The sequence below is a fragment of the Clarias gariepinus genome, chromosome 12 (genome assembly GCF_024256425.1).
Source record: "Clarias gariepinus isolate MV-2021 ecotype Netherlands chromosome 12, CGAR_prim_01v2, whole genome shotgun sequence".
Lineage (NCBI taxonomy): Eukaryota > Metazoa > Chordata > Actinopteri > Siluriformes > Clariidae > Clarias > Clarias gariepinus.
The window spans coordinates 6,544,600-6,569,019 of record NC_071111.1 but is presented as its reverse complement, the minus strand read 5'-3'; the positions used below and the strand labels follow the sequence as shown (position 1 = coordinate 6,569,019).

The window sequence follows — 24,420 nt, the reverse complement described above, 5'->3', positions numbered from 1 at the left end:
ATATTATACAACTCCTTCACCGTTATTTTTATATCGTTTATTTTTATTCTCCAACCGGAAGTAGAGCGCGCGCCTGCTTGGAGAGGCGTGGTCGTAATGACGTAATCGAACGCGATTGGCTGAGTTGTGCTTTCATGTGGATTTAAATTTTCAGACAGTATTCAGGGCTCAGGAGCGACTCCTTCATTGTGAGCTGTGTACGGAATTTCTGAATTAACACTGTTTCTGGTAAGTTTGCTCCTCTGGCAGGCAAGGTTCTCATTTGAAACTGGTAACTCTTAACAGGAGATCTGCTAACTGACATGATCTGCTTGTTGTTGTTTGTTCCAGCTGGAAACACAAGAAGATGGGTGTTGATGAGTTAAACCTGAAAGCACTGATCAGAGTCTTTAGGAGAGAGTGTCACCGGGTTTTTGACTCGGAGAGGACCACGGTACATGGGGCAGACAGCATGCTGATGGTCCTCCAGCTGGCCGCCGCTGAGGTCCACAAACAGGTAACAGCAACATGATGGTGAAGGTCTTCCAGGAGGTTCACTTCCACACGACTAACCTTTGTATTATTATCATCATTACCCCCTCCTCACTGACACACTTGTTCAGGACATTCCGGCACTCGTGTTACAGCAGTTCAACTAGCACAGTTGCCTTGCACCTCCAGGGTCCGGGTTCGATTCCCACCTTGGGAAGGAGTTTGCATTTTCAGTCTGTACTTGGTAGGTTTCCTCCTGGTACTCCGGTTTCCACCCACAGCCCAAAGAGCTAATTAACATTCCCAAATTGCCCCATAGTGTGAGAATAAGTGTGTATGTGTGCACCCAGTGATAGATCTCTCACCCTGTCCAGGGTGTACCCCACCTTGTGCCCTGTATACTGTATTAAGCGGTATAGAGGATGAGGCGGGTCCACTGTACTGTATGTTACATTAAATATAAACAGCCAGGCCCTGACCAGCCTCTCTTTTCTGACCACTTGGATTTTTTTTTTCTATCATCATATTCAAATGTACATGTATGAAAACACACACACAAAGTATAAACCGTTATAAAGCACTGAGACTGGAGACTCCTTCCATAAATAGCAATAAATCTATTGGTCACTATTGGCCTTTACGGTCCCTCGTTGGACTATAGAGGTTCCTAGATGGATGGCTGGACAGACTCCATTTACAGTATGTGCAATACGGACCTGACTGACCCTGGCCAAAAAAATATGTTGCCATTGTACAAGGGTCAAATTATTGGCCTGTATCAGGCAAAGTAAGCAAAAAATTCCTGGAACTTGGCTAAGAACTGTCCAAGGCATTGTTAAGACCTGTAATGATAGTGCTGACGAGTGAACTTCTCGGAAATATTAAACGCGGACGGAACAAAATAACGAATGAGCGTTATCAGAAATCACTTAAACTCCACTGCAATTTAAGTATTCCAGTCAAAGCGAGACTTTTGATTGTACAGTTATGGGAGTAAAAACCTTCCTTTATTTCTCTTTCTACTCAATTACTTATTTCAAGGTAGAAATTATTATAATTTTTTTTGTGTGTGTGTGTGATCAGACTGGGTGATTCGCGTCTGAAACGCTGGCCATCCAGGAACCCAAATTCAAATGTTATTTGTCACATGGACAACCATACACAGTATGATACGTGGTGAAATGCTCATATGACTCTGTGACCTGAAAAAAAGCTACAAATGAAAATATTACACTAGAAAAAAATTTAGATCGTCATTTTGTAAAATGAGTTGTACAATGCCAATGAAATGCAGTTAACATCTTTATTAGAAGATGAAGATTTATTTACAGTAAATAATTGTGGGGTGAATGAGGGTATGGGTCCACATGTACAGGGGTGAGAGTGGTTAATGTACAGGAAGTGCAGTAAGGAGATTGCGTGTGTTTGTAAATATAACTAATATATAATAGAAATTGTGTAGTGGAGATGACATGTCGAAAAGACAACATGATATACGTATGTACATGTATAAATGTCTGTTTGATTTAATATATATATACAGAATAAATGTGGATAAATATACAGTAGTGCAACGATAAACATAATTTATAAACTGATATGAGGTGTGTGTCAGCGGTGGTGTGTGATTATCCTAAAGTGTAAGATAAGCCACATGCAAGAAATCTGCGGCGTCTTGATTCTGCTGTGTTAGCAGGACGTGTTTGTGTTGTTTCTGTTTGTGTGTGTGGTGTTAAAAAAAAAAAAAAAAAAAAAAGTTAATTCAACCAGTTGGTGGTGTGGTTGAGGGACTGAAGAACCTTCAGAAAGAATCTCCTCCCCGGTCTCCCAACAGAGAGCGCAGTCCAGTGTTGGGGTGGCTGAGCTTCATTATCCCAACACTGGACATGTGGAAATGTCTTGGAGCGAGGTCAGGACTGGACGGAGGATGGGGCAATAACTCTCAGCCAAGTTCCTGTAATGTATGAGTGGTGTTGGTGAACGAGTGCGTGTACGGTTCCCACAGAGAGATGCGTCTCTTCCGCGAGCTGGCGACAAGTTATTTGACGACTTTCAAAAATGAGGCGTTCCACAGGCCGAATGTTCACGGGAACGGCTGCAGTGGGCTTCGAGCCAACCCGACCGGGATCGTCATTCACATTACTGCGGCTAAGAGTCTCATCACCGTACTGCGCTTGGAGTTAATCACACCGGCACAACACGTGTCTCTACGGGAAACAACAGCTGATCAATAAGAGCTCGGAGACAAAATGAACCGCGGCTGGCAATCAGAAGTTAATTTAAGGATTACGTGAGCCTGGAATGAAACTTGCGCAATCCCAGAACATGTTTGGAAGCTCTGAGCTACCAGTTACGCATCAAGACGAGCTCCTGCTTAATTCAACACACATTCGGCTCTGAATAATAGCAATCTTTTGTTTTCGTTACACAAGCACAAAGTCACGATGGGAAAATATTGACGCTATTTGCGAAGCATCAATTGTAATAAGTGTGTTATTTTTAATAATTTTTATAATCTGTAAATGTTTTTCGTGGCATAACATTTAGGAGGAAAAAAATGTGTTTTTAAGTAATTAATAAAGAGACTGCATTAAGTGTAAGTAATAGCACGCGTCTATTTATGCCACACAAAAAAATCTAAAGTAATTTACTTATTTTTCCCCCTCTTTAAGTTAATGCGTATTGGCTGCGTATGATACAAACAGAAAAAGTTAAAAATTTTCACATTTAAGATTTTACTTTCCCTGCACTATGAGCGCGCCCTCGTAATCCCACCATGTTGCTGTAAGATTTTCCGTTCCTGTACCTCCATGTGACAAACGCGTGTCTCTGGTTTTGCTCTAGGAAAGAGGAGAGTTCGGTGTATCTTTAAGCGACGTGCTGGAGTCTTGGAGATTCACGCTTCTGGACAAGCTCCACCTGTCCCGCCATGGCTCCCCGCTCCCTGAGAATTATGAGCTCATCCGGAAAGAGTACGACAGCTTTTTGAAGCGAACCAACACGGTGGACCTGATTGATGTCTATAACATGTACAAGGAGCTGAAGCGGGATGACGACCCCGAGGATCCCCTGACTGCAGTGAGTGCCTCAGAACAGGCGTCTGGCAGATTATTAGCACCGGTTATCCCTATTTGTATTCCAGGTGTTGTTTTTCATGCTTAGACGCAGATGTTCGAGTTCCTGCTAGGCAGCACGGAGGAGGGCTCGGGAGAAGCTGAGACGATCTTTCAGGTTCCAGCTACGCCGTCGAGCCGGGTCAGAACCTGCAGCGCACAGGTGAAGTGCTGAGGAAAGACTTCTCACAATCTAACATGAAGAAATGTATTTCGATATTTAGGACATCGTGAAGGGTTCTATTCCTCTCGCACCACAGCAATCTGCAGAACATGACCGAGTATTCTCTATATGCGATTATAGTCGCATGTAATGTCTCCGAAACAAGTTAATTCGTGTTTTCACTTGCATTACAGCAGCTATAAACTCAAGCTTACGAAAGTAAACTATACTCTATAGATAAGCTAGGACCAGTCTTAAATGTTTTTTCTTTTAAAGTTCATAAAACCAAAATGTGCAGCTTGTCATGTTCATGAGAAACGCCTATGTCGTAAAGATTTGAGAAAAATTGCAGTTACAGCTTTACCTCTGTTACACTATTCTTCCGAATTTCTGCTCCAAACTCCAGTCCCATAGGTGGCGCTATTGCACCAGTTGCACGTAAACTAAAAAAAAAAAAGAATCGATACTCTCGCATTATTTTCTCGCATCACGTTTATTGTTTGTTTTGCCTCAAGCAGCTTTATTTCTTACAGGTTTTGAAGTATTAAACTAACTACAAAACATGTCAAATAAACACTGGAATGCCTTGTATTTTTAATTGTACAATGTGTAAGATTTAACCGAATTAATTTATTTTTTGTTTATTTTGCCCCCAAGCCACTGCTCCAAACTCCAGCCGTATAAACTCAAAAGAAGAAGAATCGATACTCTCACAAATTAATTTATCTAATCCAATTCACCAGCACTGACGTTTATTGTTAGTTTTGCCTCAAGTAGCATTATATACTTCTTACAGGTTTGAAGTATTAAACTTACTACTGAGCGTATCAAAAAAACACTGAAATACTTGTGCAATCTCGCGTCTCCTACAAAGCGACGGTTCATTTTATTGTTTTGCTCCCAAATTTCAGCACCCGTCCCCTAGGTGGCGGTATTGTACTAACAGCACATGTATTTAAAAGAAGAAGAATTATTAATATTTCTTACAAAAGGTGAGCACTTACAGAAAACAGTCTGTTAATCAGGCATGGGTTATGTCTAATCAAGTCTCTGTAAACGTGCTGTTACTTCAGAAAAGATAAAATATTCTGTTAGTAATGGACGCTTTATATATTTAAAAAGCATATGATAAAAGATCATGAATACTTCTTAACGTGCTAAGGGGTTTATGTTAAATACAGTTCTCTATAGATCTCTCTTTCTCTCCCCAATTTTCTCACTCATCGTTAACACAAGCATTAAATCACATCACATGGTTTCAAGACGATCATGAATTCACTGATGCACGTGCAGCAATAATGCAGAGTCTCTCTGATGCTTTTTCCAGCTGTCAGGATCAGATTTATGAGGCTTGATGTTGGGATTTGATTCTCTAATACTGAAGCTGAAGAGGTTTATAAAGGCATTTAGAGCAGAGCGGAATAAAAAAAATAAAAAAAACTCTCCTCAGATATGCTACATGCTTATGGGCTAATGCAGTCTGACACCGTCATAAAATATTAACTGACACCATCATAAAATAGCATCACTACTTTCTTTTCTGGTTCTAAGAACACTGCGACTTTTTGTCGTCTTGGCGCACTTCTTCAGAGTGATCTAATCTACCTGAATGACTCGGACAAAAGCTTGGATCTCGGTCTGATTGAGAATATGATGAAGCTTGAGCAATTTTGCAAATAAGATTGGGGAGAAAAGAAGGGGAGAAAAAAATAAAAAAAAGAATCAGGATCCAGATGTGCAAAAGCTGACTTATTTCAAAAGACTAACCACTGGAATTGCAGCCAAAGGTGGTTCTACTAATTACTGACCCCAGTGGGTGAATATTTACTCGCTTGCTTGCCAAAATGTCTTACATTTTATACAGTATTCAATTTTTTTTTTTTTCCTCCAGGTTCCTGGAAAAGTTAAGATTTATCTTGCCCCACTAACGACGCTTCTTCCCTCAGGTGCAGCGAGCGGTCCGGAGGCTCTTTTGTTCATATTTGGCCATGCTGGTGAACACAAAGAACGACTTGGCCCTGGCACACACACTGAACACCCCTAACCGCTGTCTAGGACACACAGCGTTTACTGACCTGAAACATGCAGCACGCAAAAGCAGCACATCTTTGTTTCTGGTAAATGCGTCACCTCGGTGAATTCATTACAAATGCAATGTCTTTAAAATCTCTCTTCTTTCTTACGTGTTCACTAGTTTCTATGCAGCCGACTAAAACTTGTCAGATAAATAAAATTGGGTAAAATTCACTCCTCAGCAGAGACCAGCATGACTAAACAGAGACCAGCAGTCCCCTAATCTAAGTGATTCAGTTCTAAGTAGCATTGAGATAAGGCGACACTGTATGGAAATGGGGAATGGATGGATCCACCATAGAACCATCACTGAGCACGTAGGAGGGCGGTCAAAAATGATTTTTTTTTTTCAATGATGATTTTCAATCCGCTTGGTCAACGAAACTTTTTCATCAGAAGTGAATCTTCATCCTTTACAGGTGACTAAACAGGTGAGTTTCTCAAGTCTGATGAAGTGGGATTAGGACTATAGGGAGGATGCTTTAACGCCTCAAAACCAAGTTTTTGCAGAGAGTCGACAGTGTGGGCAGAAGTGCGGACATCGGCATGCAAAATCAGGACGCCCTTGGATAGCGGTCCTCTGCGTTTAGTCTTCACCTCTTCAATAAGCGTCTCACTGTAGTGAGCACTGGTGACTGTTGAACCTTTTTTCTGAGTGTTCCAATACTTCTGGCCCTTGAGCATTCCAGAAAACTGTAAAAAATTTATTCGTTTTCCAGCTGATGCTTTTTCTTGGTCGGTGATTGAGGATGGTCTTGTTCCAGACTCTGCCGTTTACTCTCAGGCTCGTACGGATGATTTTGTCTCGTCACTCGTAACGATTTTTTTTTTTTTTTTAGAAACTTTCACCTTCCTTAGAGTATCGCTCCAAATATTTAAACACTAAACACTGTTTCTGCTTTTCCGTGAGTAGTTTTTTTGTACCTGGTGCTGAAACAAATCACTGCACGCTGCTCTTATTTCGTGCAAATCACACGTGAGACGTCCATTTTTGCTCGCACCGCAGTTACAAATGAACCGATGTAACATGTTCACACCTGCACCGCAGGAGACGGTATTCTTGAACGGAAATCACCGATAAGACGGTACAGCCAACAGGAGCTTTAATATAACTGGGGTGTGGATCATTTTTGACTCTTTCTATTTTTATTTATTTATTCTTTTTACACCATGCTGAACCATTCTTGGTCTGTTCATGCTGAACCATTCTTGGTCTGTAACTCCAGGGAAAACCTGCTGGAGATGTACTTGTAACAGCCTGTCTCTGGTCTCTCCAGGCAGCTACTTCGTTTATCCGGGCGATCGAGCTGGGTGGGAAAGGTTACGCCCCTCCAGAGTCTGACCCTTTAAGGAAACACCTGAAGGGTTTGTCATTGTTCGTCCATTTCATGGACCAACTAGAAGAGATCCTTGGAGAAACCCCAAACCCCAGGTATTTCCTTTCTCTCTCTTATGTACATTGAAATATTTAAAAAAAATAAAAAATAAAAAAAGGAAATAAATCCTGAAATCAGAATGGTGAATTCAACAATGTTATATAATTGTTTTTTTTTTTTTTTTAACCTCGTTAGGAGGGACTTTCTTGTTAGATGAGTTGGTCTTGTAACGGTAGTGCTATACAATCAGTTGCTTAAAAATTAAACCGATTCATCGATATGAATCCAATATGAAAGGGGCAATTAAATACAGGTAATAGATGCATAATAAGTAATTTGACCCAACATAACCTATGGTCTCAAAGACTCACATTGTCCTAAGCCTCATTCATTAATGCATTTACTTTTTCTTTTTGTGTGTGTGGTGTTGGTGACCAAAAAAGTTCTGATTAGGTGCTTTCTTAGTATTTATCCATACATTCTGTGCATTCATTATTTTTCTATATCACTTATCCCAGGTCAGGGTGCCAGTTCATCTCAGGGCACACACACGCACACACACACACACACACACACACTACAGGAGATTTTAGAACAGCAATTAGCCTAATCTGCAGTAATCGAGTCTAAGTTTTTGGAGGAAACCCACCTACCACGGGGAGAATATGCAAACTCCACACACACATACCCGAGGCGGGAATCGAACCATCAACCCTGGAAGTGTGAGGCCACAGTGCTAACCGCTACGCCACCGTGCCACCCAGATATTAATATAAATAGCTAACATAAAGCACTTGCAGGCATTGTGCCGGATAAGAAGAGATAAGAAAATCACACCTGCTGTCACGTATATTACTTGGCCATGAAGCCCGGGAATATAAGCTGCCTTCATGCAAACACTCCTCCTGCCATTTTTTTGCTTTCAGTCTATATAAATAAATGTAGTAATAATAAATGGTACATTTAATAGTTAAATACCGCAGTATGTGTCAAAATATTTGCAACGTCAATCGCTAATCAAATCGTCCAGCCCTAAGTAACCCAAACCTTGGAAGTCTTTGAAAACTGCGTATGAACGCAAGATTAAATAGTTCTGGTAAATCAGGGAATTGTTTTTTTTTTTTTTTTTTTTTTTTTTTGAGAGTGTATTATGCTATGACCTGGTCCAAACCCAGATTCAGATCATGAAAGATTACAAGAGCTTATAGAAATTCACACACACACAGAGTTACAGCACTGTGAGAGAATTATTCAGAGTTGATGCACAGCAGCACATTTCCTGTTCTGAGAAATAGAATTGGATCTGAGAGGCGTGGTGTAGATGTAAGCAATCGGATCAACACGCAGAAAACTGGTAAAGCTGAACAGGACCGGGTGTTTTCCTGGGATCAGAACACTTGAGTTTATAACACTCTGTCATAAAGAAAGTTTCCAGTGAACAACACCTCAAACTGATAACGTGTGTTTTTATTTTTAAAGCAGTATCAGACATGGAAATGGTTATGAATGGGAACGGTTACGGGGAAAGCCTGATCTGGGAAAAAAAATTCTCAATTCTTTTCTAAAATAGCACTGTAGACAACTATCACTTTTTAAATAACCGATGATTATCAGGAAGTCGGCATAATTAGAAAACCTCCCTCAACTTCAACTGGAATAATTCCTGTACTGATTTGGACCTACGTTTGAGGTCGTCTGTGTTTGTTCTCGTCTACCTTCGGGAACTCCTCTGTGGAAATACTATAATTTTTAAGGGGAAGTTCCTTTTTTTTTTTTTTTTTTTATCGATCAAAGTCTATTAAAGCAAAGTAATTTCTCTGACTGAGGATAATTGGAACAGTTTTTAACATCCCCCTGGGGGCGCCAATAATTCCGCCAACCACTTCTATTTCAAGTTTTATTCTTCACAGAGCGTTCTAGCATGGCGTGTTTGCCTTCTGCGCTGTAATCAGCTGTGCTGTTAAAGCCATGACCTCACTTGACGTTACCGCCGTAATTAAAGCCTTTGAGTTCCTGTTCAGATCTTTCAGTTGATCTGATCATACTAAGAAGCCAGTGTTCCATTTTCCTTATCAAAAATCCACCTGCAGTATTTATCTACAAATCTATTTTTCTTTTTTTTTCTTTTTTTTCTTCCTCGATCCAACCTTGCAAGTCTGCAGCCCCACAATGATGTCATTATTAACGATATGGCTTGAATTGCTCGGGCATGTTTATCTGTGCAATATCAAAGCCTGTTCTAGTAAAAAGCCAAAGGCAATTCCATGGTTTGATTGCTGATTAGATGTCATACTTTGGAATATTTTCCTGATTGTGCTTACTTAAAAAAAACAAAACGCCTTCCCCAGGATGCTTTTCTAAATACGACATAACGCACGACATAATTTCACGATCTCATCTCACTGAGGCTTGATGAGTGCATCAGTGGAGCAAGTGCCTTGAACCTGCAGCCTCCTTTCACAGCTTCGGGGCTTCTCCCAGAAGATAGTGTGATTCGTCTCGAGCCAAAATGGTTCTTTCATCAGCCTGCGACCCTCCTAGTTTTTCCCCGCTGCACCTCATGGAGTACTGTATTACCACACACAAACAGCCGTTCTTGCTGGATCAGGGCCTCTCGTACGTCAAACATCTGTTTTCCCAGATGATTCTGTTACTGTAATTCCCTCGCACAAAAGCTGGGTCAGGGATTCAGGCTGGCCGGCTCGTTTCCCAGCTTCTCCCCAATGTTTACATTCGCTAATACGTCCACTCAGGCATGTATGCCGCCCTGCTGTATTGCTGCCCTCATACTAACCTCTTGTAGTAGACTGGGCGTTGGTTTTCTTTTCTTACTTTTTTTTTTTTTTTCTCTCCCCACGTCACCTGTTTCATACTCATGTCAACAGGTTCAGTGCTTCTTTTTCTCTTCCTTCTTTAAAATTTCCATTGCATTCTGGTGTAGAGCTGCCTGGATCCAGCATAAAGGTAGCGCTCCCAAAGGGGAGTACTGTTCAGCATCTTTGCAAAACGTGTTTTTTGTTTGTGTGTGTCAGCCAGCAGAAGAGATCATCTCAAGCGTAAGCTTAAGTTACTGTCTGTTCAGAGTTTCACGTGTTTGTCTCACACCCATGTGGCTTTGCTTTAGGTCCTCACCCTGCCTAATACGTAGACCGGTTGTGCTGAATTGCCGCTACGTTTGTAAGAACCGTGTGAATGTAGGAATGTGTGTCTCATGGGCCCCTGCAATGGACCATCTCCCAGACTCCATTCCAGTATGTTATACCACTTTATGACCAGTGTTCCCAGGACAGAGTCCAAATCAAATGTGACAGTAGGCAAGATAAAGCTCTCCTACACATCAGGGCAGTGGTAGCTCAGCGATTGGTAAAATGTTGGATTATCGATCTAAAGGTTGGGAGCTCAAAACCCAGCACCACCAAGCTTCCCCAACTGGGCTTTTTCCCCTTTACTGCTTAGTTGAACAACAGAAGATTAATGTAAGAGCATCTGCCGGATACCATAAAGCTAATGCAAAAGGTCCCTGAGTATGCTTATCAGCTTATCATAAACAGTGTAGGAGTGGGTGTGACTGGTCAAACTTTTTGTGGCAGTGGTCAAAACTTTTGTAGGAGTCAGGGGACTGGTCCAAATTTTTGTACGAATAGTCGTTCTTTTTGTTTGAGTGGGTGGGACTAGTTAAGCTCGTAGAAGTGGGTGGGACTTGTCTCCACTTTGGTGGGAGGGGTGAGTTTGGTCACACCTTTTGTGGGAGTGGTCAATATTTTTGTAGGAGTCGGTGGGCGAGTTAAACTTGTAGGAATGGTGGGTTTGGGCAAACTTGGAAGGAGAGGTCATGACGATTAAATTTTTGTAGGAATTAGTCATATTAGTTGTTTGAGTGGGTGAGACTAGTTAAGATTGTATGAGTCGGTGGGACTGGTCACAGTTTTTGTGGTCAAGCTTTTTGCAGCAGTTTGTGGGTAGTCACACTTGTTGGAGTGGGTGCATTTGGTAGGAGCGGGTGGGAATGGCAAGTGTTTTTCTCGAAAAAGGCCACATTGATCAAGATCAAGCGATCTTGAGCCATTACTTAAAAACGTCTGACTTAATATTCGTCAAACTTACTTTGGGGGTCGTGGGCAGAGGCCAAAAATTTGTGCAAGATTGGTTGGGTTTGTTTTGACTGGTTAAACTTACTGCTGGAATGGTAGGATTGGGTGTTGAAGTGGGGCTGTTGGAACTGGTGGGTTTTCTTAAAATTTGTTCAGGGTCAAGTTGAGCGTGGGTCTTTATTTGTGCCCTTATTTTTCCGGGAAATTCTGTTATCAGCTTTGCTATGTTTTGAAGAGGCAAAAAGGATGAAATTAAATTCTGTTAGACCAACACAGTTTCTTCAGCTGTTAAATGGAAAGTTGGGATTATGCTTATTATTATTATTATTATTATTATTATTATTATTTATGCTGCCAGTACTTATAAAAATGGTGCTTGCTTCTTTCCATTCCCTTGTAGCGCTGCTGGAGGCAGAATGGTGTCCAGCATTAGAGCAGTTTTCCTGAAGGATCTTAGTAGTGCAGATCCGGTGTACGCTGCTGTGGAAGATACTGTGAATGTGCTAAAGGAAATAATCCAACAAATCCACACCCTTCAGAAAGAGTCTGCTTGTGGCACAGGCATAAGTCCAGCCAGGGTACGCTTATTCCTTTAAACTTCTTAAGTGCAAAAGTTTAAGACAAAGTGGACCAGGGTAAAGCAATCAGCATTGTTTTATTTCTTTAAGAGCCTATAAGAGCACCACACTTATAGCAGCCTTCTAGTTCTTTACATATACTTCAAACTATTTATATAGTATCTAATGAATCTTTTCATTTTTTTTTTTTAAATTAAGGGTCTGAGATCTTGAAGAGTACAGACTGATAATTTCTTTCATTTTTCTTGAAATTAAAACATGCCTATATATAGGGCTCCAACCTTAACCACACATTCATGCTATGAATGTTAAATACAGCAGTATCACTTCACGATGGTTAAACATACAGTCTGGTTCCATTACAGCCTCGAACATACGTCATCAATCATGCCACTGCATATGCAGGCAGAGAGACTGTTAAGGTCCTGATCACCTTGTTGGATGAAGAAGCTCTGGCGCCGCCCTGCAGGAACAAAGCGCAACTGCTCACTGACGATCAGAACGTTCTGAATGAAGCAGAGCCCATCTGTCTCCTCTCGCTCTACAAGTAGGTTCTGCTAACTAATGCATCATCCAAAGCACCTGTTCACTTGTATACATTCATATAACAAAATTCCACAAAGCAATATTTGCTGCTGTTGTTAAACAAATTAATTATATCAACACCTAGAGCAATAATCATTTGTGTAGATTTGTTTTCATTTTAAATATAATAATTTTGCCTTGTCATTCCATTTATCTCAATCTTAGATAGGTGTGTATATATATATAAAAGCTAGTCGTAAAATATGAGATTATCCAAAGCATTTATTAATAATTATTACTTGCTTATTTAAAAGGCAGTCGTCTTCTAAGCCATGCTATACAAGTCCGCTTATGTTAATAGTGCGAATCATGGAAACTTGGGAACTGGCAGTATGACAGTATAATCAGCTTCGCACTTCTGCTTTCTTTCATCTGTATGCCTGCAGATCTCCAGTGGTTCCCACAGGACTTTCTCCAAAGCCCCTGCGCAACCGCGTCCAGAGCCAGCAAGAACACGTTAAGTCTAAGGTAGGAAAAAGGAAAAGGGGGGGGGGGCTGTGCTGAAACTAAGCAACGCTTTAATGTCTTGGATTTTTAATAAAAGCACCTTAAGGGTGTGTTCACATCTGCAGTGTTTAGTCTGTTTGATTTGACTCTTGGCATGTTTTTTGTGTTTTAGGTTTTTTTGTTTGTTACATGTGACCTGCAAAACATGAATCAAAAGACATCTCTACAGAGTTTCCTTAGAGACAAACAAAAACTAAAAGAGGAACTAAAAACTGAATATGATGTATTCTTACAGTAATTCCACAGGATTTCTGCCGAGATGTACAATTATTATTATTGTGTTGTCAAAAAAAGTTCTAGATTTGGTTAATGGTGTGTAATGTACTTAAAAGATCCAGCTTACAAATTGTTTCACCGTTCTTACTTTTAGCAGTGATACAGTCTTCCACCAGACTTTTTGTTTTTCTCTTAAAGATAACAATACAGGTTATCGAGTTAAAAAAAAAAACCAACATAAGCTTTTTAAAGTACAGCTTTAAGACCCCTACAAAGCTCTGACACTGGAGACTCCTTCCACAATGTCCCAATGTTAGAAATCCTATAGACTTAATATTAAGACCAAATTTAACGCATTCTAGCGCAGAGCAAGAAATTAGTAGAAATATAAAATTTACTACATTTGAAGCGGCTTACAAGCTGTGTCAGGAGAGGGTACAAGATGTACACAAGTTGCAACAGGTGCCCAAATTCGCCTCATTGACACATAATGGTGAAGGTACTCCCCACTGAAACAGAAAGTGCTCAGTTTCATTCCCTGTTATAGGAACCTCCATAAGAACTTTGAAACTGAACCTAACTGTGGATCTCATGGTCACGGAAACCTGGAGGTGAGCTCGTTGTACTCAGGCAACCAATCAGTCTCTCAGGATCATTGTGAAGCTGTCGAGCCACGCCCTAGCAACCACTGTAGAGCACCTTAGCAACTGACCTCGTAGACTGTCATCATAAACGGTCCGGACTGGAGTTTTTTTCCACGGAAGGCACCACTCACATTTTCTTCAGAAGAATGTACCTGTTCAGTTATTATTGCCATTTTGCGTTGGTTAATTATGTGAAAAACCAAACTTGCCCGAATAACAAGCAATCCAAAAGCAAAAGCTTATAATAATCATAATAATCTGTTGAAATCAATAAAATGCTTATTAAAGACTAGAGTTCAAGTCTTATGAAATGACCAGATATGTGCATTCTGTCCCGTAAAAGGCTTGACATGTTTGGAGATTTTTCCCCTTTCCTGTCTGCTTATGTTTTAGAACCAGGCGTTTCGCTGTAGAGATAAGCAGCACTTAAGTTCTCCTCGAGCATGCATGCTAAACACATTTCGTAAATTGGCGTCTTTATTTGATTGTGCTAGCAGATGTCACTTTAGCTGCCTCCACTCTGGCCGCCTTCCTGTGAGTGAGCGGTAATGGTCCCTGGGTAGCTCGCTGCTTCCTGAACTCGGCGGACGGAAGCTTTTCCGCATCTATTTTCGCTTTGAAGATATCGTATCGCTCGCGTAACCTGACTAACAAGGAAGAAACTTGAAAGGTTATTGCTTCCTGTTGTCTGCAGAACGACTTTATCCCGCTGCACCATCACGCTCCGTATCCAGGCTGACGTCAGCGTGTGCACTGAGAGCGGGGCAGAGATCTCACAGCACAGCTTTGGATCTAAAGCCTGGGGATTTTCAGGGATAAAAGTTTAGGGATAAGGATTAACACTGTGTGCTGTGTGAACGAGCAGATCCTTTACATCAGAGAAGTCGTATATATGTACAAAAAGCACAGGTGTTTGATGTTGATGGTAGCATTTACAGTTCATGGTATAATAGCAAAAAATCAACAATGTGTTGCCTATATATTGATGCAGGCTTCAAGCTAAATGTTTATAATGGATATCTTATTTGTAGTATGTATATTATATTTAATTATATTTATAGCATATTATATTTATAGTATAATAAACTGAGCTAGGTTGATTTCAAAAGGCAGTACATTTTAAATACAGTGCTGTTTTTAAATAATTATTATTCGTTGTATGTGTGTGTGTGTATATATATAATATATATATATATTTTTTAATATACAAAGAATTTGTATTCGTTTTTAAGCTGTCCAAACCTGCCTGGCAAAAAAAAAAAAAAATGTATTGGCCCCTCAACCTAATAACTGCTTGTTACCCATGTGGCAACAACTGCAGTCGAGAGTTTGCAATAACTGGCAATGAATCCTTCACATCTCTCTGGAGGAATTTTGGCCCTCTCTTCTTTGCATAATTGTCTTAATTCAGCCACATTAAAGGGTTTTCAAAGCATGAACGGCCTGTTTAATGATCTCAATCAGATTAAAATGGATTTTGACTAGGCCACTGCAAAACCTTTTTTTTTTTTTTTTTTTTTTCTTCTTCAAGAGCTTAAGATCATGAACTGATGGCTAGACATTCTCCTTCAGGAAATTTTTTTTAGTTGTTAGAGGGCAGAATTCATTGTTCCATCAATTATTGCAAGTGATCCAGGTCCTAAAGCTGCAAAGCCCCAGATCATCACTCTACCACCACCATGTTTAGCTGTTATGATGTTCTTTTTATGAAATGCTGCTAGTTTTACGCCAGATAACGCTACACACACCTTCCAGAAAATTAAACTTTTGTCTCATAAAAGTAAACAGAATATTTGCAATAAACAAAATATCTTTGTGCAATGATCATTTGTTTCATGATCGTGATCATTTAAGTGTGACAAATATGCAAAACAAGGAAGGGGGCAAAAATGTCTTTAAACACTGCAGAATGCTTTTGGGGTGTTGAGGGTGAATACAGGTAAAATGTTGGGTATCTCTGATATCCCTGATGTTGGCCATCTAGCCCGTCGCTAATGAGGACGAACTTTTATCAAGACGTCCATATTCCCCCAAACCCCCCCCCCCCCCCTTTACTTTTTAGCTTTGCACCGTAGAAGTTGAGTGCCGGAACTGGTTATAGACCGTTTTGACAGCTGAAGTTTGCGTTTGAGTGTTCAGCGTGCACTCTATTAGCATTCACCCAGAGAAACCTGGGCTTCTGTACTCAGCCTCTCTGTTGTTTCAGGTCTTTTAAGAACTCACTTTGAACAATTCTTTGATCTGCTATCTCCTTCCAAGCCCTAACTTTCCCAGTCCCACCCAACTTTTCTTTAAATATATGAACTGACTACTTCTCTTTTATTGAGGGCTGTTGGCTCAGAAGTCTCTGCACTTCTTGTAATCCCAAGCAGGAGTGGATCAAATAGGCACAACAGTCTTGGATCAGCACTTTTCTCTCTTCCTTTGAGATTTCAAAAGCGTTCTTTGACTTTGCCCCGGTATCGCCATCTCATCTCTAGCCTGTCTAATCTTAGAGCCTTTTTTTTTTTTTTTTAACCTTTTTTTGTTCTCTCAGGTAAAAGACAGAGGCATCCGTTCTCAGTTCGCCTGCACGTACTTGGAGGACGGTCTGCCTCTAAACCGTGTACTGGACTTTCCCAGCACGAGTCAACTCCCGACCTGTGTGCATCCTGCCCCTAAACAGACGCTCCCCTCAGCTGAGGACGAGTCTACAGGCGAATGCGGAAAACAAGGTACTCTTCCACGTTGAGTAGCAGTGCTTTTTGTGTAGTTCATAACTTTCACACATGGTTTGTGAAGGGTCTTGCGCACACACAGATGGGAGTGTTCCAGGTGCCTCTGACGCCACACTGTGGGCATCATGCCCAGGTTCAGCTCCTGAGCCAAGGCCTCAATCTCTGCATAATTCCTGTTCAGGGACTGGTACTTAAGATCAACCTTTTAAATGATTCCCCTTTCCATAAAACCTGGCTGGTCTCGCTTGTGTTGTAAAAAACTTAGACGTGCTCTGTGTGAGAACTTGAATGCAGCGCATGACAAATGTCCAGCTTCGGCTCTGTAAAATAAACATACTGCCTGTTAAACTGCATGGCTAACGTCAGCAATTTCACAATTCCCCTTTGCCTTTTTTTTCACCCTCTTTCTCCGTATTTTTTCTTTTTTTTTTTTTTCTCCTTCCTTGTTTACGCATGTTCTTCAGTCGAGGTGGATCAACAGGCGGCGATTCAGGGCTGCCGTGGCTCAGGGACCGAACCCGCCCTCAAGCAACGCAGCACCAACGGCCCGATTCGAACAGGTGTTTCAAGGAAAGGGGTGGCAGAACTCCAAACCGTCACCAAAACTTCCAAGAGGAAGCTGTCAAACAGAGAGTGTGTGGAACAAGGAGGTGATGAGAACCAGCCGCCCCAAAAGAGACCTCCTGCCAAAGCCCGTAGCTCTGGGCCAGGGAAGAAGAGCAGCAACATGGCTACAAAGAAGCTCATTGCAGGTCAAGGCAAGCTTACAAGCTTTTTCCGGCTTTGATTTAAAGCTTCCAAGGGCTGCCTTATCGTCACATTCTTCGTCATGTCCTTTCTAATACGAAGATAAATTAGAACATTAGGTACATATGTTTGTGAAGACTTGCGTGATTGCTCTGTGATTTAAACCCCTATGGGGAGCACTGTTTTTATCAATGCGTTGAAAACATATCGATGATGTAAGAATCAATCAATCAGTTGTTGCTCAATGGTCATGCATTGGTCTGTTTATTTTTGGTCAAACAAGTACATCATTTCTGGTTTTAATAAAGTTTTACTTAACTCTACAACTTTTTTTTGGACGGTTCTGTGACTACATAGTTAGAAAACATGACGGGATCAAGGTCATTAAGTAAGTCTTGGCTGTGTTCACCCTCGATCTTCAAGCCTACCAGCAGGGGCGGTACACCCTCCCGATCATGCACCGAAGAACTAAAGAGAAGCAGAGAACAAGATTTCAGTGGGACATCACTTGAATTACAGTCATCATTTGGATAGGGCTTGTATTACTCCTGGTTTTATTAGCAGCCATGTTTAACTACCACATAAATCCTTAAAAGGCTTAAATTGCCAGGGTAAATTTAACTGTTTGAATAATTAGATCTATACCACCAGTCAAAAGTTTGGACACATTATCTAATTCTGTGGTCTTTTCTTTTTATGCTTTAAAACAATGCTGAGGGTGACCAAAACACACAATAAACTCTTTTGAACAGTTTATATTGAGATGTATCTCCTACTTATGCTACTCTGTAAAGCCTTCGTAACGACTCTAATCTGAGGAGGTGTTAATTGGTGGTTTTTAAGGCAGGTAACTCAATGAGGCAGGTTTTGGTCTTGCTTTTCTGCGATGGTCTTCATGAGAGGCAGGTGCTTGATCATGGTGCTTGATGGGTTTTGCAAGTGCACTTGACGACAATACTTTAGGTGGAGGTGGGTCTGCATCAAGGATCGGCTCTAAGCCCCTTTTTGTTTGCTCTGGTGATGGACAGGATGACAGATGAGGTAAGACAGGAGTCCCCATGGACTATGATGTTTGCAGATGACATTGTGCTCTGTAGCGAGAGCAGGGAACAGGTGGAGGAAAATTTGGAGAGGTGGAGGTATGCTCTGGAAAGCAGAGGAATGAAGGTTAGCCGCAGCAAAACGGAATACATGTGTGTAAATGAGGGGGACCCAGGAGGATCGGTGAGGCTACAGGGAGCAGAGGTAAAGAAGGTGCAGGATTTTAAGTACTTAGGGTCAACGGTCCAGAGCAATGGAGAGTGTGGAAAGGGGGTGAAGAGGCGGGTACAGGCAGGTTGGAATGGGTGGAGAAAAGTGTCAGGTGTGTTGTGCGATAAAAGAGTATCAGCGAGAATGAAAGGAAAGGTGTACAGGACAGTGGTGAGACCAGCGATGCTCTACGGCTTAGAGACAGTGGCGCTGAAGAAAAGACAGGAGGCAGAGTTGGAGGTAGCAGAGCTGAAGATGTTAAGGTTCTCTTTGGGAGTGACAAGGATGGATAGGATTAAGAATGAGTTTATCAGAGGGACAACCCACGTTAGATGTTTTGGAGATAAAGTCAGAGAGTCCAGATTGAGGTGGTTTGGACATGTTCAGAGGAGAGATTGTGTATATATCGGTAGAAGAATGCTGAGGTTGGAACTGCCAGGCAGGAGGTCTAGAGGAAGACCAAAGAGGAGATTTATGGATGCAGTGAGAGAGGACATGAAGTTAGTTGGTGTAAGAGAAGAGGATGCAGAGGATAGGGTTAGATGGAGGCAAGTGATTCGCTGTGGCGACCCCTGAAAGGGAACAGCCGAAAGACAAAGAAGACGACTTGACGACAATACTGTTCTTGTAAGAACTGTTTCAGAACAGATGGCCCTTGTGTCTTACAAATAACGACTGATTGCTGCTGCTGTTATCACTTAATTACTCTTTGTATAACTTTTTGTTATTTTATCATTTTAAAATCTCTAGTACTGTTTTAAATTGTAGAAAATGAATCACTATGCAAAAATTAATTTAATTAGACAATATACCCAAACCTTTAACAGCTACTGTACACATAATAAATCATAATGTATTTCTTTTCTCCCTTTTTCATTTTCATCAATGCCTTTACTTCCATCGAAAAAGCTAGAAAGGCATGTAAAAAAAAAATCAGCAGAGCGCACAGAGAAAAGAGCCATCTCCCCTCTTCTGCATGGTTGCACTTAGGGGTAGCTCATTGTCACTCTAATTGAAAAGTTATATAGTTATATGTGTTACTTCACACTCAATTACAGTTTCTTGAATTTTCAGCTAACGGATGGCTGCATCATCATCATCAGAATTCAAACTCGATGATTAGGATGAATGCTTGTGAAACCTAAGATCCCCATGTGCATCTTTTTTTTTTTTTTTTTTTTTTTTTTTTTTTTCAGTGCAGTAGACCACCCCAGGCAGTGAAGCATCCTGGGACAATCTTGCATGGGTTTGGCTATTGTAATCTTAATTAAGGAAAGTGAGAATGTGCATTTGGATGGCTGTACAGACCTAGACTCTGGAAAGGATCAATGTCATGGGAACTGTCAAAACTTTGAAATCCCATCTTTTTCTTCCTTTAAACGACTCAAAATGACAGGAAAGAGACACCCACTTGAAGAAACACACCACCACATAGTGAGTGCAGCCAAGTCAGGCTATTAGCCATGTTCTAGTGTTGCATTCATCAATGACGCAAAACCTTTATTAAAAAAAAAAAAAGACTCACTTTTATTGTCCGTGTTCCTCTTGGCCAGGGGGATGAGATCATCTGCATTGTGCCACTCATCCTCCTGAGTTGCAGCTAGAGCATTGCTCATTCTCCATGGTGACAGCACGGGGAAGGCTCTGCCAAAACCAGAGCTTGAGTCACTCCCAGAAGCCCCTTTTGATCCTAAATTCTGAGTGGAACAGATCATTGACAATTACCAAGCGGCGTCTGTGGGCCGATGACCTTCTCTGCTGACCACCTTACACAAGCAATCTCATTCACAAAACTAAACACAAACCACTGTTTCCTCTTTAGGGATCTGTTGTATGAAGAAAAGAGCCTGAGTTTCTCCTTTTTTCGACCTCCACCTGGAGATGTTTAAAGATAATTTGAAAGGCACACACCCAAGAGCTCCTGAAGTGTTCTGATATGTAGCGTTGAGTATGGAAGCCCACATGAAACAATTGGTTCAAATTGCACCAAAGTTTCCCATGTCTCACTTTTCCCCCTTCTTAAAAAGATCACAGTGTGTCTGTTTATTCGCAGGCCACAGTTTCCCCTCTATGTAGCTATAACTTCTCCTCCCTTCGATTTGTTCCTTCGATTACTCTGATAACTATTTCAACATGAAGATCAACCCAGCATTTTCAGACAGGAACCTTTTCCAGTCCAGTCCACACGCCTGAGAAAGAGTTCAGCCAAAGATACACCTATTGGGGGAAAAAATGGCTCAATTTATCCACAACTACGCATTTGTAACGGAAGGTTGTAGCTTCGGTAGTGTTTACAGGGAGCATGTTTTAACAAAGACTCTAAGAGTCTAAGGAAAAGATTGGGGGGAAAAATCTTAGTAAAAGAGAAAAAAAATAGATTTTGTTAGATTTACGTTTGACAGATTTAAGTGTCGGAAGAAAAGCACCTTGAACTGCTATTTCTTAACTCTGAAAAAGAGCATTTGCTACCATGTGGTTTCATAAACTATGTCAAAATATATCAATGAAGAAATTTTATATCTTTAGTCCCCTTGTAGATCTGCTAAAACTATTGAGAAGGCTTATGTTCTTGGAAAAAACACTCTCATTTAACTTCAAAATTCCCAAAACAAAAAACTCTTGGTAAAAGCTTTAAACATATTTATATAAAGACGCAGAGGCACCAATTTTTCCTGATCTGTCCTATCCATCTTCAGTACCATTTTATTCCGATCAGGTTCATGGTGGATTCAAATCCTGTCCCACTGGTTTTAAGGTGAAGATACACCATGGACGGGTCACCAGGCCATTATAAATCACCATGTCCTTTTTAGACTCATCGAATCCTAGGGGAAATTTGGAGGTGCTAATACTAGTTTTGGGAAGATTAAAATGCAGGAATAACCCAGTTGGGCATGGAGAGACCACTACATGGACAAGGTTGAGCCAGGGGCACTTAAGATGCAAGACGCCACCCCGTGCACTAATCTACCACCATTGTGACAATTTCATAACTTTAGATCCTTCAGGTATCTTTTAAAGCCCTTGCCCTTCCTTCAAGCCATGGATGCTAAAGGGTGTTTAATTTGTTCATGTGCATAGAAAAGAGCTTAAAGGTCCTACTAGAAAACTACAATAGCTTCCAATAAAACCACATTAGAAATCTAAGGGCGTCACCCATCCAAAACCCCTTGAAGAAGCCCATTTTTCTAACCCTTCGATCAGGCAATACCTTCAGCAGCAATACTTACTGAAAGGATGAAGAGCCTCTTTGTGCCATCTTCATCAGGGAAACTTCCAAGGGGGAAATCACCAGGTCCTGCTTCATCCATTACTGAAATAAAGATATCTTGGTTTGTCGTATCATCTTTAATTTTACTCGCAGGCAATGCTAAGGATGCTGTGGGAAGGAACAAGTTGAGAAAAAGTGGAAGTGTTAAAACGAGCAGGGAAGAGTTGATCATGATGACGGGTGATTCTTGATTTCCTTTGTGGCATCCACGCGAGATTTGGTCAAACGTACAAAACCCGTACCACCTTGTCGCTTTTATAACTCTCAAGAGGATCAAAGAAAAGCTGCCTATCATCGTGATGAAACGTGATGTTATGCTATAATCTGCCATGTAATAGAACCATCTATAAGAGGATGATGATGCCATTGTTCATACAAATAAAAGATTAGAGTTTTGAGTGGTTCTTCCTTTTTTTTTTCCTTTTGAAAGATGAGATTATATTGTTGCTTTCATTTTTTTTTAAATGAATGTACTGTACTTTGCTGTCCTTCTTCTTTTATTCCACACCACTGAATGTTTTGCAGTTTCACCCTGGGTCAAGGGTCCTGCACCTTCTGGATAAAGGCACCTTCTGGATAAAGAGCGTCATACTGTGAATGGAATGAAATACAGCACAATAAATCTCAACCAACAAACTCTTTTTATATCCTGTAATCATCTTGTATTGTCCAAATTGATTACACGTTGTACTTTAATACTACAGCAAAAATAGGGGCAAGCCACACGCTTATTTGCAATACCTAAAGTTCTCTCTCTTTAAAGATGCTCTAAATATTTAAGCAATGCAGCATCCTCTTTTCTCCTAGGCTAGTTTTCGGTTCATAGGAAAACATAAGGGTGATGATTATTAATATCAATGAAGCTATAGCGTTGGGAAGAAAAGAAAAGAAATAGGACATGAATAATAGTTGTTGAATTCAGCTGAAGTGTTTTTACTTGGAACACTCAGCCTTTATTTTGTGAGTATTTTTGTTGGAGAGACAAAGCCTCTACTGAAGAACTAAACTGGTCTATGGAGACACTGGTGTTCCAGGAGCCGTATAACTGAGTTTGGAGCGCTCTGTTATTCTAACCTCACTTTCTCTGTTGCCATTCTCCTCTCTGAGACTTCTCACTCTCCCTCTGCAACATCTATAAGCATTTTCCCAGCTTCAGCATATGTACCTATTATGATACCGTAATAGAAAAAAAGTTACTTTTTAAAAAGATCTTTTAGTTCTCATGGGTTAATATAGATGCTGCTAATTTAACTACAAATAAAAAAATGCCAATTCTTTGGCAAAATTCTAGAAAGTAACACTGATAAATTGTTAATATTACAACTGTTAAAGTTTAAGTAAATAATTTGGAGAAAGAAATGGTTCTTGGGAGGGTAATGATTCTAGTTTTCGAAAGGTTTCTTCTTGGAAAACTTTTACAAAAGGAAAATCCTCTGTGTTTGGTTTGTACATGGAACCTTTCTGGCTGTCCAAAAAGACTAGCTGGAGAACTTTTAGGATATTAGATATGTACCCTTATGTTATCTAATACTGACCAATATTTCTACAATAAATCCTTTTGCATTTCTGTATTGTGATGCAAACAGGAGAAGCAGCTGTAGCTCTTTCATTTGGTTTTCTCTGCGAAGGAAACTGAACATCATGCCTACCTACAATATGTGAATCCAGAGGCCCTAAAGATGTTTGTTTGCCTGAAAATCTTGCAATGGCATAATTTTTGGATTTTATTAACAATTACAAAGTAATATCATTCCAAATACTGTACATCTTGTCATTCTCACAAAGGGCAGAGGTCAAAGGTAAACTATTGCAGTTACATCAAATGTCACTAGTGTGTACAGGTCTGGGGATGTTCAAGTCTTGGACCTACTTTTAAGATGTTGAAATTACACTAGATGTGTCATGTAAAAACTGGATTAATTATATGGATTATACATCAATCATCCATAATGTTAACACCAAGGTGAATTGAATAATATCATCAATTATCTACCAGAAACCTGCTGACCGGATCATGGGAAGCGAAAGCACAAACCGCTTACTGGAACACTCACTGTATCTCAGCCTGCCACATACCGGTCCAAGCGGGCAAAGAGCCCGAACCTGTTAACCCGGCCCACAAAATCTCCAAACCCCAATCCGATCGAGCACCCATGGGATGCGGTGTGTTCACTGAGGTCCAACCCCACAACCTGCAGCACCCAAAGTATCCGCACCAGACACCACAGCACACCCCTAGAAGTCTCGCAGTGGGCACATTTGTAACTTATTTGGCCATAGTTTTCCATTAAACTTATCACGGTCTGTGAGGATGTTTACTAGGTTTATATAGTTTTCATCTTTTTTACTGAGATCAAGAGATAAACCTGATTTCCGTATCTGACAACTGACTCAGTCAGATAATTGCTGGCACACCTCCTAGATCCTGTTTCAGGTTTGAATGCTTGTTATCCTGTTAATGTTTTCGCCCAAGCACTTGTAACCTCTGAGACATTTTTTAGTCCTTGGTGTTTTGCAGGGAGACATGGTAGTGTAGTCGGTAATATTGCCTCCTCTGAGTCTCAGGTTTAATTCCGAGCTTGGGTTCCTGTCTTTGCTGAATTTCTGTTCACGTTCT

At 40.7% G+C, this 24,420-nt stretch overlaps 2 protein-coding genes across 3 annotated transcripts; one reads left to right on the top strand and one right to left on the bottom strand.

Moving 5' to 3' along the window:
• Window positions 1-135: 135 nt before the first annotated feature.
• On the top strand, window positions 136-17,607 carry parpbp (PARP1 binding protein). 2 transcript variants are annotated; one of them, XM_053508110.1, is made up of 11 exons: window positions 136-228; window positions 331-496; window positions 3,316-3,549; window positions 3,634-3,747; window positions 5,694-5,864; window positions 7,098-7,252; window positions 11,688-11,865; window positions 12,231-12,412; window positions 12,837-12,918; window positions 16,354-16,531; window positions 16,999-17,607. In XM_053508110.1, exons 2-11 carry the CDS (start codon window positions 347-349, stop codon window positions 17,319-17,321), a joined length of 1,767 nt encoding a protein of 588 aa, XP_053364085.1. In that variant the 5' UTR covers window positions 136-228; window positions 331-346; the 3' UTR covers window positions 17,322-17,607. The 2 variants fall into 2 exon arrangements, with proteins under 2 accessions (XP_053364085.1, XP_053364086.1); XM_053508111.1 differs by lacking the exons at window positions 16,354-16,531; window positions 16,999-17,607 and adding an exon at window positions 13,070-13,303.
• A 43-nt stretch (window positions 17,608-17,650) lies between these two features.
• Window positions 17,651-21,975, bottom strand: pmch (pro-melanin-concentrating hormone). Its single transcript, XM_053508112.1, has 3 exons — window positions 21,763-21,975; window positions 20,058-20,229; window positions 17,651-17,749 (listed from the first exon to the last, which is right to left on the bottom strand). The coding sequence occupies exons 1-3, from the start codon at window positions 21,973-21,975 to the stop codon at window positions 17,706-17,708; spliced, it is 429 nt and encodes a 142-aa protein (XP_053364087.1). The 3' UTR covers window positions 17,651-17,705.
• Between the last annotated feature and the right edge of the window lie 2,445 nt (window positions 21,976-24,420).

Bases quoted from the DNA above. Each gene is read 5' to 3' on its own strand.
- pmch (XM_053508112.1), bottom strand. From the start codon at position 21,975: ATGATCAACTCTTCCCTGCTCGTTTTAACACTTCCACTTTTTCTCAAC. The intron at 20,230-21,762 runs GTAAGTATTGCT...TGTTCCACTCAG, and splicing joins AGAGGCTCTTCATCCTTTCA to AATTTAGGATCAAAAGGGGC. The intron at 17,750-20,057 runs GTGAGTCTTTTT...GCTTCTCTTTAG, and splicing joins GAGGAACACGGACAATAAAA to TTCTTCGGTGCATGATCGGG.
- parpbp (XM_053508110.1), top strand. From the start codon at position 347: ATGGGTGTTGATGAGTTAAACCTGAAAGCACTGATCAGAGTCTTTAGG. The intron at 497-3,315 runs GTAACAGCAACA...GTTTTGCTCTAG, and splicing joins CCGCTGAGGTCCACAAACAG to GAAAGAGGAGAGTTCGGTGT. The intron at 12,413-12,836 runs GTAGGTTCTGCT...GTATGCCTGCAG, and splicing joins TGTCTCCTCTCGCTCTACAA to ATCTCCAGTGGTTCCCACAG.